The sequence below is a fragment of the Saccostrea cucullata genome, unplaced genomic scaffold (assembly GCF_032062105.1).
Source record: "Saccostrea cucullata isolate Sc308-1 unplaced genomic scaffold, CSIRO_AGI_Scuc_v1 ctg4569, whole genome shotgun sequence".
In the NCBI taxonomy this organism is placed as follows: Eukaryota; Metazoa; Mollusca; class Bivalvia; order Ostreida; family Ostreidae; genus Saccostrea; species Saccostrea cuccullata.
This window is the reverse complement of record NW_026934497.1, coordinates 14,450-30,450: the sequence shown is the minus strand read 5'-3', so window position 1 is coordinate 30,450 and position 16,001 is coordinate 14,450. Positions and strand designations below refer to the sequence as shown.

The 16,001-nt window shown below is 34.8% G+C and overlaps 2 protein-coding genes across 3 annotated transcripts; both read right to left on the bottom strand.

Annotated features, from left to right (window-relative positions):
• Positions 1-2,810: 2,810 nt before the first annotated feature.
• Positions 2,811-4,016, bottom strand: LOC134240847 (uncharacterized). The gene is made up of 2 exons (XM_062722917.1): positions 3,474-4,016; positions 2,811-3,230 (listed from the first exon to the last, which is right to left on the bottom strand). The coding sequence occupies exons 1-2, from the start codon at positions 4,014-4,016 to the stop codon at positions 2,811-2,813; spliced, it is 963 nt and encodes a 320-aa protein (XP_062578901.1).
• Positions 4,017-9,240: 5,224 nt separating this feature from the next.
• Positions 9,241-14,363, bottom strand: LOC134240848 (uncharacterized). Of its 2 annotated transcripts, none has more exons than XM_062722918.1 (5): positions 13,813-14,363; positions 13,460-13,615; positions 12,526-12,673; positions 11,538-11,717; positions 9,241-9,579 (listed from the first exon to the last, which is right to left on the bottom strand). In XM_062722918.1, exons 1-5 carry the CDS (start codon positions 13,959-13,961, stop codon positions 9,379-9,381), a joined length of 834 nt encoding a protein of 277 aa, XP_062578902.1. In that variant the 5' UTR covers positions 13,962-14,363; the 3' UTR covers positions 9,241-9,378. The 2 variants fall into 2 exon arrangements, with proteins under 2 accessions (XP_062578902.1, XP_062578904.1); XM_062722920.1 differs by having other exon boundaries at positions 9,243-9,579; positions 12,532-12,673.
• Positions 14,364-16,001: the final 1,638 nt, after the last annotated feature.

Sequence of the window (16,001 nt, the reverse complement as noted above, 5' to 3'; positions counted from 1 at the left end):
GGCATTCATGCAATGGCCATCACAGTGGAAAGGGTAAGAGATCATTGAAGACATTACATTTTTAGAATTAGTACCAATAGCAATGGCTTTTGACATCTGGGGAGAAAAACTGACCGGCAAAAAAGTTATTCTTCACACTGACAAGCAGGCTCTGGTATCAATTCTTAATTCTAAGACATCGAAAACTATAAGGGTCATGCGTTTGCTTAGGAAGTTGGTTCTTCAGGGGTTAGTGCATAACATCCAGTTTAAGGAAACACATATCATAGGCCTGCATGATATCAAAGCAGATTCTATCTCTCGACAGCAGTGGTCACGTTTCCGTGCCAGCTTCCCAGAGGAAGAGGATCATCCAACATTAATACCCAAGTCATTTCTGCAGGTGATTTGCGACATAGAGCTCGCGAGCTCTTAAGCTATTCCATCTCCGAGAGTACAAAGAAGTTGTATAACTCAGCATTAAATGTTTTCAATGATTTTCGCAAGCATTATTTTGACACAGAAGAGTGGCCTCCCCATTACAATCAATTAGCCGATTTTGTCTCCGACCTATCGTTTAAGCAATATTCCCCAAACACGGTTAAGTCGTACATTTCTTGGATATCTATTTTTGTAAACTTCACAACCTTCCTGATCCAACACAATCATTCTTACTCAGAAAAACTCTGGTAGGGCTGGGCAGAAAATATGTCCACGTCGATGAACGTAAACCAGTCATTTTCACAATTTTCACCAGCATCCTTAATTGGCTGCCCACAATATGCAAATCTCATTATGAAACGTTGCTGTTCTCCACCATATTCTCAACAGCCCTTTTTTGGTTATTTTAGAATGGGGGAGCTGGTTCAAAATTCAGTGCATGAACCTGGTTATACCATTCAAGCCGGGGAAGTAACTTACCACAAACAGACCAATAAAGTCATCATTGTCCTTAAACACTCCAAAACTGATCAAGAGGGGAGGGGGCAAAAATTTCACTAACGGCCACTTTGCGAGCAGTATGCCCAGTGCGCCTAGTTTTATCGTTTATGCGCCTAAGACCTAGCATCCCTTCAGCATTTTTTTGCCACATCTCAGGTAGTCCAGTGACCAAGTATCAGGTGTCATCTGTTTTCAATATGGCCTTAGAAAAATTGGGTTTAAGCAAGCAAACTTATAAAACGCACTCCTTCCGCATAGGCGCAGCTTCAACTGCCTGGGCCAATGGGGCCAGTGAAAAAGACATTGCCAGTAGGGGTAGATGGAAATCTGTGTCTGTACAAGTACATTAGGAATGAACGTGTTAATAACTCTAGCATCATACATCTCGTTAATTTTTCTGTTGTCAAATCTTTGTAAGTGTAAAGAGAATATGGATCATTGGGTCTTCCATTGTTAAACATGTTAAACATGCATTTCATTTTGCCAGAAAATCAGTATTGGCACCAACTTAGAATTAGACCGGCACAATGCTACCATATTCTGGCAAGGCAAAGGGGGTATGAAGTTGGAAGACATCTTACCCAAAATTAGAACTTTACTTAAGGTAGAAAATGCTCCTCACATGTTAGTTATTCATTGCGGGGGTAATAACATTCCATGGTATAGTGGGGGGAAATCAGCTGATTTACGTTTCAGATTAAAAGAAGTGTTACAAAAATTAGCAAAATTGCTACCATCAACTTTATTAATATGGTCACAAGTACTGCTACGTCTTCATTGGAGGGGGGGGGGGGTATCAACCAGTCTGCCATGTATGGAGAGAATAAGAGTCAGAGTAAATAGTCATGTGGCTACTCACTTGTTAAAGGTCTTGGGGGAAGTACATCAGGTACCCAGAGTTACATAGGATCAACACAGGCATGTTTTCTAAAGATAAGGTTCACCTTTCTGAGATGGGTAATAACTTGTTTTGTATAGATTGCAACAGGCTTTGCAAGTCTCTTTGATTAACAACTCAGTTCACGTGTCCCCAAGAGATGGAGAAATTGGGCCATTCATGGCTGCGCCAAGACTAAGATTTTAGTTATGATTACTTTTTTATTTGCTGTCCATAGGCTATTGAGGGTCTATGTATTTGTACTGTCATGCACCAAGTAATTTTTTGCTCTTGCCCATAGACTGTTGAGGGTCTATGTATTTGTATCAACATAAAGTCTTCTTATCTTCTTGGTCATTTTATTTTACCAAGTATTGATTATTGTCATAAATAACACTATTTGGAGACATACACATTAGTCGTGTTATTATCAATTTTAAAAATACCATCCCCCCCCCCTACTGTCTGATCTACTGGTGGCGCAGCCAATGCTCAAAGCATACGCTCGTGGCGGATGTTTGGCTCACCAGTAGTGCCTAACCCATATTATTAATATATGACTTGGCGCACAATTGATTGAATTTTGCAATTATTGTCCAAGCAGGCGAGCATCTGTTTTTTCCTGGGCTCACCATTTACGCTTGTTTATTTTTGGGGGTGCCAATCAAGGCAAGAATTGATGCCGAGCTCCCTTATTTGTTTAATGAAGCCGTGGCCTATATCGCCAAATAAATATAATAATTAAAATAAGTATTTTGTTATGTTTAGTTTAAAGCCCAAGGTTAGGGCATCTTTTGATAAAGTATTTATAAATTGTTAACTGCATTAAATATCAAAGATTTATAATTTCTAGATTGTTGGTATACATCTTGTTTTTTTTTAAATAGTAAATGCAGATGTTTCACATATGGTATACCGTAACAGCTGTAAATAGTAAACATAATATAGTTTTAATCATGTCCTCATTTATTCTGCAGTCTTAATGAAAATAAAATTACAGCACACACATTGTTTACATATATTTGATGATTTTCACTTTACCACAATGACATGCCACAAAGAGGTTGTCTCTAGTGTCTATACATATGCCCATGGGTTTTTTTAGATCACAGTTATCAATATAACAGAGAAACTGTCCGTCCTGATCTAGGATGTGGATACTGTGGTTAAAACAATCTGCTGTCAGGATTTGACTCTGGCTGTCTGTTGTGATGCCAAGTGGATCAAATGAACCCTTGGTAGCCGAGGGATTACCAGTGTATCTAAATCGAAATTTCCCCGCGAGATTATCCACCACTATTGCCTTGGCTTCCTGGTCAGCCACACAGATGTCCAGGTTCCTGTTCTCACTGACGTATTTAAGGTAACCAGATGAGTATAGAGGTTTACCTTCACTATCAAACTGAATGGAGATGAGGGATGACCAGTGTATCTAAATCGGAATTTCCCTGCCTGATTAACAACCACTACTGCACCGGCTCCATAGTCAGCTACACAGATATCAAGGTTCCTGTTCTCAATGATATATTTAATTTTGCTAAAGTAGCCAGAGAAAAACAGAGGTTTACCTTCACTATCAAACTGAATGGTTTTTTTCTCTTTGATGCCAGAGTAACGGACAACTTTTTGATTGTCCACGTTCACTGTACATCCTGAAGGTCACCAGAGAAGGTACTACAGACAACACCAGGTAAGGTCTCCACGCCTGTAGTCTGATCACTTCCTGTATCTGTTTATTCTTCACTATGTTTACGGTTTTTGTATCTGGGTCAGTATAAATTAGATCTCCACTCTCTGTCACTGTGATGTCACCTGGCCACTTTCCTGATTTGGTTTGGATTGACTTCAGAAGTTTGCCTTGGAGGTTGTAGAGTTTCATGATTTTGTCTTGTCCACATGTCCAGACTTCGTCATCACTTAAACATGTAACGCCTCGTAGGATATACCCTGTATTTTTCGTGGCAATGACCTCTGGTTCATCAAGCAGTGGTTTTTCTGGTGGACAATATACACCTTCTGGTGTCTCCAGTGAGAAGACATGATAAGATTTTCTCGAATCATAAGGCACCACTTCATGCTTCTTGGACTTGTCAGAGGTTTGTTCCACCATACAAATCTTGCACAGATTCATGTAACAAAAGTTACAGTACATTTGTACAACTCTGTCTTTACAGAAACCACATCTAATCATGTCCTGGGCACAAAATTTAGGATTCATATTAACAGATTCCCAAAAAAATTGTAAAATTTAATCAATATTATTGAATAATTAAACGTACAGACTATAGTGTAAAACAGCATGCACGTTAACATATGACATTGTGTGTTAAGAAGGAGGAGGAAATGTGATTTTTACCTGTTAAATCTTTTCCTTGTAACGGCGTGAACTAAACTATGGCTGCAATGATTTATCAGTAAAACAATTCATATGACTTTTAATAATCATAGATAAATTATCTTATACCACGCTTACATGAACTTTGATAGTAAACTGACTCGCTTTTGCTTTTATCTGTTTCTGTGTTGTTTAATTTTTTTCCCAATTTGATAATATTTATGTACATCATATTAGCTTGGTTGTTTACTATTGACCTGAAATGTACTTTTTGTAGTGTTTTACTATTAAGCATAAATTTTCAAGAGAAGATAAAAATTTTCACCATAAAAAACTGTGTACAAAATTTACCTTAAATACAACTTATAATCATTAGGCCAATATCTTGCTGATTAATGTAAAACTTTCCGGCAGAGACGTAAAATATCGATTCTTCAATTTTCTTTTTTTTTTATGTGTAATTTCATAAAACCAAAGGCAATTTAAAAAAAAATAGGAGTTTCAGTCTTGTGAATTACTTTGGGGGTATATAGTGATCACCTTGTCCATCTGGCTGTCCGTCTGCCATGTCCATATCCTTTCTTATGGTGGAATATTTGAATGTACAACTTCATACAAAAATTGTTCATGACCAGGGTGTGACATGACCTTAACTCAAAGTCATTTGGGCAAGTTCAAGGTCGTTGAAAGAAAATATTCATAATTTGGAATCAGTCCATATCTTTCTTTAGGATAAAATTGGTGGGTTCCTATTTTACACAAAGATTGCTTGACCCCAGGGGTGTCAGGCCTTGACCCAAGGTCATTTGTGTAAGTTCAAGGCAGTTATAGTTAAAGTTCATGATTCATTTCTGGGTCGGTATCTTTCTCATGGAGAATAATCTTGTGATGTTGAGAGTTTCATCTTCACAAAAAGGTTGCTTATAATTATGACCTGAGGATGTGCCAAAATCTTTACCTAAACTGTAGAAAACAAGATGTGTTTGTGAAACACTGATGCCCCTGTATGGCAACTTATACCAAAGGCTGAACTTTCTGAAATGCATATGTACATCGAATATGTTGGTTCCCAAAGTAAGGTGTTCTCACATGAAATACACTTGTGAAATATTAATAAAGAAATAAGGTATCATTTTTAAACATCTATCGGGATATAAATACGGGTTGGTCACGAGATTAAATTTCATAAAGCCCGAAGGGCTTTATGATGAATTTAATCTTGTACCAACCCGTATTTATAGCCCGACAGATGTTTTAAAATGATACCTTATTACTTATATTTACATTTGTGACTTATTAAAAGGTTGATTCTCTATAAGGCCATTTTCCGGCCTACGATAAAATCACTTTAAAATGTGATTTTATGTAACTATAATCATTCTAGTTCATGATTTTGATGTTTGTTTTTCAACATCGATCATCTAAGTCACGTGATTTAGAGATAAAAAATGGCCGTCAGTTAAAGAAAAATTGAGGATTGGTCTATTCAAATCAAGTTTTTTTATGTTTCTGAATGCAAATGATCAAAAATTGTTTATTTATGTAGGAAATACATCAGACATTAGTAATGAATCGGACGATTTGATTTTAAGGTTCAAGATATTTTTTATGACAAGAATTCCGATGCATGCTCATTTTGCATATTTCGAACGTAAATCTTTACGAAATTCACACTGTATGGTGCTAAAAAAAAGCATTTTATTAATAGTATTATAACATATATAATTATATTGTAATTGTATTTCATTTCTATAGATGTGTTACTTATTCTACGCATAAAATAACCATTTTAGAAATGAGGTTTCTAAGTTTCTATTGACCTATAAAAATTATGTATCAAATGTTGAAAGCACCGAGTGGATTTTGATTGTGATTAAGTAAAACTGAAGTAGTGATTAAGAAAAGAAATTCAACAATTGCAAAAACTAAAGAATTAACAGCATAAAAACATCAATGCAAGTACATGTTGACTATCCATATACATGTAAATAGTCAATACATATACATGTAACTCAGAGCGGTTGCATTAAAATATACATCTCTAAGTGAAATGAAATATCGTCGTAAAACGACTTTGCTTTTATTCAATTACTCGTGTTGCACAATATATTTAATTAAAATGCCATCTAAACTTTACGTATTTTTACATGTATAAAAGTTGAGAACCCCCCCCCCCCCCCCCCCCCCGTTTCGAACGGCACAACATAAAATGGAGTAGAATTTTAACAGTTCCTTCAACTATGCATATAAGAAATTTTCATTTATACTAGTATACGGACTTAAGATTCTACAACATCCCAGGTACAAAATGGACCATTAGGGATTGATGCTCTTTTCGCACTCTTGAAACCTATTCAGTCTCCTTCCCAGTGCAGCGTCAAAAAATTGTTTTACACAGATAGTGACAGTTCCCTACCTAAGTCTTTAGCATTTGAAGTAAATGTCATGGGTCTTTTGGATATTATCTTTTAAAAAAAGGTCCCGTCCCGCGTTAGGCGTTGGTCAGTAATGCAACTATGCATAAACACTCTACCTTAAGTGGACGATCTCTTTATCTAGTTGAAAAGTCCTTAAATGGGGTAAAGCAACATTCAATTATAAATTACATGTTACATATGGGAACCCCTCTCCTCCTTACCATTTTATTGTTTCTTAGACAGGACTACTGTTCTTGTAACTTATATCGATGCTATCAAAGAAGTGTGATGAATAGATTGAGTCCTCTCTATTAAGACCCATGCAGTTAACAATATATGGATCACATGTTACTCGTACGAAAGTGTCCATATAAAAATTATGTGTGTACCCATAGGAAAGAAGTCTATAATACAAATAGGAAATGCATTTTACCGCTTCAATAAAGATGGCTTTTATCATTTCTAGAACACATACAGTACTCATTAGGAAATACAAAGAATATATGCAATACTGATAACAGAATTCAAACAAGTAGCATATAAAGATAAACTAAACTATCATTATAGATATAAAAGATAACTCATATTCACACCTTATAGCCTACAAAAGTTTTCATTTCTTAATTTTTATTAGACATTTCAATGAAATGTCCCCACTTGTAATTTCATGACATCCAGTTTTCTCAGTCCTTTGATTTTAGATTTTTTAAGTAAAAATTTCACATTTATTTTTAGTAAATATGCATGGCTGATATAAGTCTTAGTAAATCATCAGAAAATTGTACTCTAACTAAAAGTTCATAAAAAGAAATAATCTACATAAGCTGATATCCTTCATTATGAGTAGTTAGTTTTTTCTGCAAATATCGTTAAAAATGAAGCGAAAAGTTTTTATTTGGATGTCATAACCACCTTTAACCAAATTCATAATTTAGTAGTCACTTTATATGTTGATTAGAAATTTACATGCAAATGTTGGTGTTGGTTAAAGGTGGTTATGACATGCGTACGAGTTATCTAACACAGCCACCCTCTTGAGTTTTCCCATTACTCTAATGCTAATACGGACCGACAGTACCTTACTTTGTGACCCTATATCAATAAAAATACTATTATATCATTAACCAACCGATATTTATCATTAAATTGGAACATAAGCCTAGTGATTTATGCAATTTTTAAGGGAAAAAATACTATTTGAAAATTTGAAGTCATTGTAGGCCGCAAATGATCCTTATAGAGAATGATCCTTTATATTTGTCTGATTGTGACTTTTAACGTATGAAATGCATTATTTTTCAAACCCAACGGCAACTATGTAATCCACTGAACACGAGTCGACCCTCCATGACGTCACTGAGAAATTACATCAAACGTTTATCCATACGCAAATCTATGACCTCTTGACCCCGTACCTGTAATCCTACAGTTATAGATTGCTTTTAGTAATGTTATAAAAAGGAAAACAGTTGCAAATGTAAATATAACCCATTAACTAGCACCACCTGATCATAAGTTATGGCCAAGGTTGATGCTTTTTCGAAAGTAGGTCAAACTTAAAGGTCAATGTCAAAGTTGTAGCTATATAAAGAAAGATCACATACCCCTAACCCTAAAAGAACTATATGCGGTATATTGCATATATTTGCTCCCACAAAAGTCAAATTTTGGAAACTTCCTGAAATGTGCTGAATTCATTAAATTGAATGAGAAATATAAATTAACAGAAAATATTATAGTGTCAAAGCAGTGTATTCACAATTTTTGTTTTTATGACGTAACAAACTAGTCCGATTTTATATCCTTTTTCAGAAAGAGGACAGAATTTCAACAATTTTAGCTTTAAAATTTATAGAGCGCAAGTTTTTTCAGGAACAATATTGACATATTTCATTGATATTATCATTCTACACATTATATCAAAATATTGATCCTGAACACACATGGGTTCGGTGACTTTTACTCAAAATATCGATGAAATATGTATATTTTTCTGTAAAATTCATAAAAAAATGAAATTTACGTCATGTTTATGACGTCATTACGTACATATGGCGTCATTACTTATGAAAATATTCAGTGCTTTGAAGTCAGCATATACTCCCCTGTTTAAGAACTTAATTAAATATATCTCTATCAAAGTTTGATTTCGGGGGCAAATATTGGTTATTACAGAATAAAGTTCTTTCAAAAGTTATGGTCAAGGTTAAAGTTTTTTTTGAAATGGGTCAAATTCCAAGGTCAAAATCAAATAGTCAACATAATTGGTACCCAATGAAGGGTCTTGTCACAATTACATGCGTAAATTATGAAAGTCCTAGCCTTGACCACTCAAACGTTATGGTCAAGGTTAAAGTTTTTTTAAAAGTAGGCCAAACTCCACGGTAAAAGAATCAATATTACATAATATTCATGCACAAATTAGAGGATTTAATAATATTAAATCATAATTATAACATCACTTAACCATTTGCTATTTTATTGATGTTATATTGTACAAATATGTAAATCATAAATCTATACATTAAATACATTTTTAAAAATGCATTATTTACCTTAAGTTTACAAACTGTACAAAGTTACAGATATTTTTTTAATAAATCATATCTCACAGATGTAAGAAGAATTTGAGAATGAAAAAATTATACAACAATAAATTATAGATCATTATTTTGTTGATTTTTTGAAAGCTTGTGTATGTAATTATTACTTCAGGATTCATAACTCAAGCAATTTGATCAAGCTCAGGAGCTAAAGAGCTTGTCTTGCAGTACTTTTCATGTTAAACTATTCATTAACAATATTAACAAATGTGTATATTACATGTACTACTCCTGATAATATAAACTTCTAACTCTGCATAGCAGTCCAAGTTGAAGCATTGTATCTAAAATTTCTTCTCTGTCTTTTCTTACTAAGAAGTTGTAAGGCCTTGAATAAATTATTCTACTTCTGGCATTTTCCAGTTTATCAGCATTCCTTAATTTTCTACAATGTTCAGTGCTCAAATCCAAACGTGTGAAAATGATCTGCAATATTAAAATATCCATATATTAGTTACATTTTTTTATACCAGCAATTTAAACAAAAAAATTATGAACTTATTTCGGTATATTTAATACATGTACTAGCATCAAAAGCACTTGTTCATGTGCTGGTATATATAGTAGTGAAATACTGTACTTTATCTGTTTAAAGTAATAATTGCTTGAAATTGCTGTCAAAATCCTTGTATACTTTTTAAAATAATTTAATCATTTAGCTATAATGTCTTGAGTAACAAAGAACTGTTTTAACTGAATGATGAAATTAAAAAGTAACATTTCAAGCAATTCTAACATTTTTCATTCCATATCAACGTTGATTATTTTCTGTTTAACACTTGTGTCAAAAGAAGGATAATGGGACATTTAGTCATGTTACACTTTCACTGTTAAAATAGCATTAATCTTGTAAATTATAACTGTCAAAAGAAATAGACAGACAGATGTGCAATCATCGTCACAAACCACGGCCAAAATGTACGATCCTCTCCCATTCTGGCTGTGGTTATCAAGACGGGAATATTTCATAGCTCTATAAAGTATTGACCAATGTGAGTAAAGCATAGTCAGAAATTGACCTTTTCTGCTACCTTTCAATACCCTATAGCAGTGTACAAAATACTGCTGACAGTGTGCGAAACTCGGAAAAAATTCAGGTGGACCAGTAGGGCTGACTACTCAAAAAGTCTGTCAGCCCTGCTGAAAATTAGCAGGCCCGCGTAATAAAATTCAGTATAAACTTCAGAGTACACACACTCAAACTTGTACATTTTTTTCAAATCTAATTGAATTTCTTGCACAGTAAATACTAAGATTAATTTTTTTTCATTTGATTACTTTCAATATGAAGTTAGGAAAAATAAAACATTAAGTACTGTCGTTTTTTTTTCCCCTATTTTTTTTTTTTTTTACATTTATGGCCACGATAATTAGATATTTAATTATGTCAACGTTTATATTCACACTCATTTTTGATGAAATGAGTCTGCTTGATTTAATTTAAAAGAAAAAAAAAATATTAACTTAAATTTTAGTACTTGAGCAATTTTTAACACTTAACATAATTATAATTAAACTTATGTGTTAAAAAGAATTTGAATATATAATTATTTCTATTTAATTATTGATCAGTACATAAAATTATTAAAGGGTGAAAATATTGTTATATTATTTAATTTTACCTAAGTTTATCCTTGATTTAATCAAAATTTAAAATAAAAATTACTCGAAACAACCAATGAATAAATATATTTTATTGGTCTAGAATACACAACATAAACATTATACAAAGATTCTTTTAATTTAACACTTGTGAATGTGTTTGATATCTGTCTGATCCTGTAAGTTTAAAAAAAAATGCTCAATATACCAGTGGGAAGTAGAAAATAACGTTTCATGGGTGAAAACAGAGGAAATTCAGATTAAAAGACGATTGTAGTTTTCTACATATCTTCACAGATTTATTGATTAGTTTTATATATTTTCTGTTCTCTGAGGGAATTATGGTTTGTATTAACGTTGATATATATGGTCTTTACCTTCCCAAAACATTAATCTGCAATAAAAAAAAAATGGAGGGAATAGGTAAAATTAGTGCGCCCGAGCGGGCTGATGCGGAGTAAAACTTATACGTCCGCTCCCGACTAAGTACGTCTCGGGCGTGCGGGCGGACGGGAATTTCGTACACTGCTGCTGATATAACTTGTTGATTTCTATTGCGATGGAAACAAAACTTGTCATTGACTGAATATGAAGTCACAATAGAAAGGCATATATATTCAAAATTAGGACACTTTTGTGATCAAGCAGCCACGGGTAGGAGAGAGCTATATGCAGACTCTGGACCATGGCTTGAGACAATGATGTGCAATTGACATACTGTGATCAGAAAAAAATCAATTGGCCTTTAATTCCGGTAATAAAATTCATTAAAAATTACTAACCTTGGTCTGAACACAGATTATTCCTACAGAGGTATTAGGTATAGCAGAGTTCATAACTTCCACTAAAAGCTCCCCTCCATGTTGTCCTAACATATTCTCAACAGACTGGTTTTGGAGCTTCTCGTCTCTGAAACAAAAGTCATCGACATTATCACTTTTATACTGTGGCCACATATTCACCTGAAATGACATTTTTTATATGAGCTTTGTTTTAAAAGCTATGAATTATATCTTTAATCAGAAATCCATGAAGAAAAAGTGGCTCAATTTATTGGAATTGAAAATAAAACAGGAGGACAATGGCCACATTGGTTACCTTATTAACTTGGGTGTGCAGTTCTTTACCAGATTTCCCCAATTGTATTACCTATTGTGCCCCCCCCCCCCCTCCCTGTCATGCTTTTAAATACTCTAGAATCTACACTATCCAAAGATTCTTCCACATAAGTTTCAGCTTTCCTGGCCCAATGGTTCTTGAAAGGAAAATTTTTAAATATATTTCCTATACAATTCTATGTAAAACTTGGATCCCTTATTGTGACCCTCCCCTACCCTCAGGGGTCTTCTTTTTAACAATTTAAAATTTTCACTACCCATAAGTTTCAGCTTTCCTGGTCCTGTGTTTCTTGAGAAAAAGATTTTTAAAGTTTTTTTTCTATATATTTCTATGTAAAACTTGGATTCCCTATTGTGACCCCGTCCTACCGTCTGGGGTCATAATTTAAGATTCTACACTACTCAAGGATGCTTCCACATAAGTTTAAGCTTTCCTGACCGAGTGATTCTTGAGCAGAAGATTAATTTTCTCTTGAAATAGGGCCTAAATGTATTTAAATTGTCTCAAAAATTAGTGCATTTCTGGATCAAACAGTTTATAGATCCATAAAAGTGTCAAATGATGAACTTGATTTAGCAAGAGAGTTCTTTCAAAAAAGTGGGTAATTAGATATACATTAACAAATCTATAGATGATACATGCACCTTTCACACTAACCTCTCCCACTGTTCCTGTCATTAGAGATGAACCTGTAGTAAACCGTGTAGGTTCTCCCAGCACTGTGTACCTGATATCTGGAGAACTGGTTGTGTCTACACCATTCAGCCTCATCTCTGTTTTCTGCCAAGCATCTCCCCTCCTGCAAAATTAATTGTTTAACTCACTTCATTAAAAATACCTCACACTTGTACCATGTTCTGAGACATTGAATATTACAATAATATCAGCTGGTATCTCATTAATATATGGAATCTTTTTTTCCTCTAAGGATGAAATTATCAAATGTAAATAAAATGGATGTAAAATGCAGGCAGTAATCAAGTTTAAGTGTCTCTAGTTCTGTATGAATGAATGTGGTGCTCATCCCTATATGAAACAATACATGATTATTTTACTTGTCTGTGTACAATTTACAGTTCATTGGGAATCAAACCTGCTAAAAAACTTTTAACCTTTTCATTCATCTAAAGAAAGATGTACATCAGATCTAGGCATCAAAAGCATGTCTGCTAGACAAAATGTTTCTATGTAGATACATCAGCTACATGTATGCAGATAAAGATACAATATACATGTATGCAGTTCATGTAGTTATTTCAACTTATTCGGTAAGAAGATCTGCTCCAATATTTTTATCAATTCATTCATTCATGGGTCACATCTAGCATACAAAGGAAGTCTGGCATAGTTCATGCAACATGACAACATAGAAAGAACAATCCTTTTAAGTTTCAATCAAAATATTAATGTTTGCCTCAGCAGTTTACGAACAATTGAATCGAAGAATTCTAGACATTTTGATTGTTACTCGATGGGAATTTATAGCCATTTTAAACACAAATAGTAAAAAACTTGACTAGAACACTGACATAAAAGAGCTCCAAATATTCTGAATTTGTTTCAAACCAGTAACATTTAAACTCACATAGGGTTCAACAGGAGTATCTTGCTGAAGAGTGTTACAAGCTGAATGAAGGCACCCTCCACCCCAGGTCTTTGTCCAGAGATCAATCCTTGTATAAAGTCGGAGTAATACTCAATAAACTCTGTAATCCCAGCATACCAAAGGCTAAACAGGTGCCTATAGAAATAAATAATATAATATTGACATTTTGACTGTAGCAGAATACCAAATGTACAAAAGCCCAATTTGGCACATGTGCAAAGGGTAAAGATCTCCATGATAATAGTTTCAGAGTTTTTCAAAAGGTTAACAATTCAGTATTTCCACTATATAAATAACATCCTGTGAAGTATCAAGCACAGTAAAAAAAATACCTTGATAGAAAATCTGATGAGGAAGACCCAATTCTCATTGACATAAATTCCTCTTTAATGTTTCTCCTTGCATGTATTAAACAGTTCTCAATTTCTTCAATTTTAGGTGACATTATGATAGACTCAAGATCTTCATTGAAGCGACTCATACATTTTTTAGTTGATTCGATCAGACATTCCTTAATCTCAAGTAATTTAGTCCAAAATGCAGCACGATCTTTGATGCCATAAAATTCCACGGAATACAAGTTTTCCAGAACACATTTAGTTAACTATGTCAATTCTGTCGCTTTTTCATCATAAATAATCCTAAACGATTCTAATGTATTAAAATCCCATTTGGAAACATCAGATATGTAACTATTCCCTCTTTCATGAGATTGAGATCGAGACTCATTGATACTGTAACTGTCATCACTATCACAGGATTGAGATCGAGATCTCTGGGATAATTTTCTTTTTTGTGATAATCCTGAAGAGAGTGAGTTTGGTGTAGGACTGGAATTCGGTGAATCTTCCATTGTCTTACAAAACAAAGTTTTCTAGCACTTCTTCCTAAAAATAACAAGAGGCCCAGGGGCCACAGCGCTCACCTGAGCACATCGGGCTTGAATTTACTACCCCCCCCCCCTTCCAGGCGTTCATCATTTGAACAAACTAGAATCTACACTACCTATGATTCCATATAAATATCCCTTATCATAGCTTTGAAGTACTTGAAAAAAAGATTTTAAAAGATTTCCTTATATATCCCTATGTAAAACTTGGGTCGGCCATTTTGGCTCCACCCTATCCCCAGGGCCCGAGGTCATGATTTGAACAAACTTGAATCTACACTACCTGAGGATGATTCCACATGAGTTTCATCTTTCCTGGCCCAGTGGTTCTGGAGAAGAAGACTTTTAAAGATTTTACCTATATATTCCTATGTAAAACTTGGGTCGGCCATTTTGGCCCCACCCTTGCCCCGGGGGTCATGATTTGAACAAACTTGAATCTACACTACCTGAGGATGCTTCCACATGAGTTTCATCTTTCCTGGCCCAGTGGTTCTGGAGAAGAAGATTTTTAAAGATTTTTCCTATATATTCCTATGTAAAACTTGGGTCGGCCATTTTGGCCCCACCCTTACCCCGGGGGTCATGATTTGAACAAACTTGAATCTACACTACCTGAGGATGATTCCACATGAGTTTCATCTTTCCTGGCCCAGTGGTTCTGGAGAAGAAGATTATTAAAGATTTTTCAAATATATTCCTATGTAAAATTTGGGTCGGCCATTTTGGCGCCACCCTTGACCGGGGGGGTCATGATTTAAACAAACTTGAATCTACACTACCTGAGGATGATTCCACATGAGTTTCATCTTTCCTGGCCCAGTGGTTCTGGAGAAGAAGATTTTTAAAGATTTTTCCTAAATATTCCTATGTAAAACTTGGGTCGGCCATTTTGGCCCCACTCTTGCCCCGGGGGTCATGATTTGAACAAACTTGAATCTACACTACCTGAGGATGCTTCCACATGAGTTTCATCTTTCCTGGCCCAGTGGTTCTGGAGAAGAAGATTTTTAAAGATTTTTCCTATATATTCCTATGTAAAACTTGGGTCGGCCATTTTGGCCCCACCCTTGCCCCGGGGGTCATGATTTGAACAAACTTGAATCTACACTACCTGAGGATGATTCCACATGAGTTTCATCTTTCCTGGCCCAGTGTTTCTGGAGAAGAAGACTTTTAAAGATTTTTCCTATATATTCCTATGTTAAACGTGGGTTGGCCAGTTTGGCCCCACCCTTGCCCCGGGGGTCATGATTTGAACAAACTTGAATTTACACTACCTGAGGATGCTTCCACATGAGTTTCATCTTTCCTGGTCCAGTGGTTCTGGAGAAGAAGACTTTTTTAAAAATGCCATTAATTTTTAACAAATTCATGATTATCTCCCCTTGGAAAAGGGCGTGGCAGTTCATTTGAATAAACTTGAATCCCCTTCACCCAAGGATACTTTGTGCCAAGTTTGGTTGAAATTGGCCCAGTGGTTCTTGAGAAGAAGATGAAAATGTGAAAAGTTTACGACGATGACAACGACAACAAGAGGCCCATGGACCACATCGCTCACCTGAGAAGCTTTGACCATTCTGTTCTTTACCAGATTTCCCCCTTGTAATACATTATGTATCCCCACCCTAC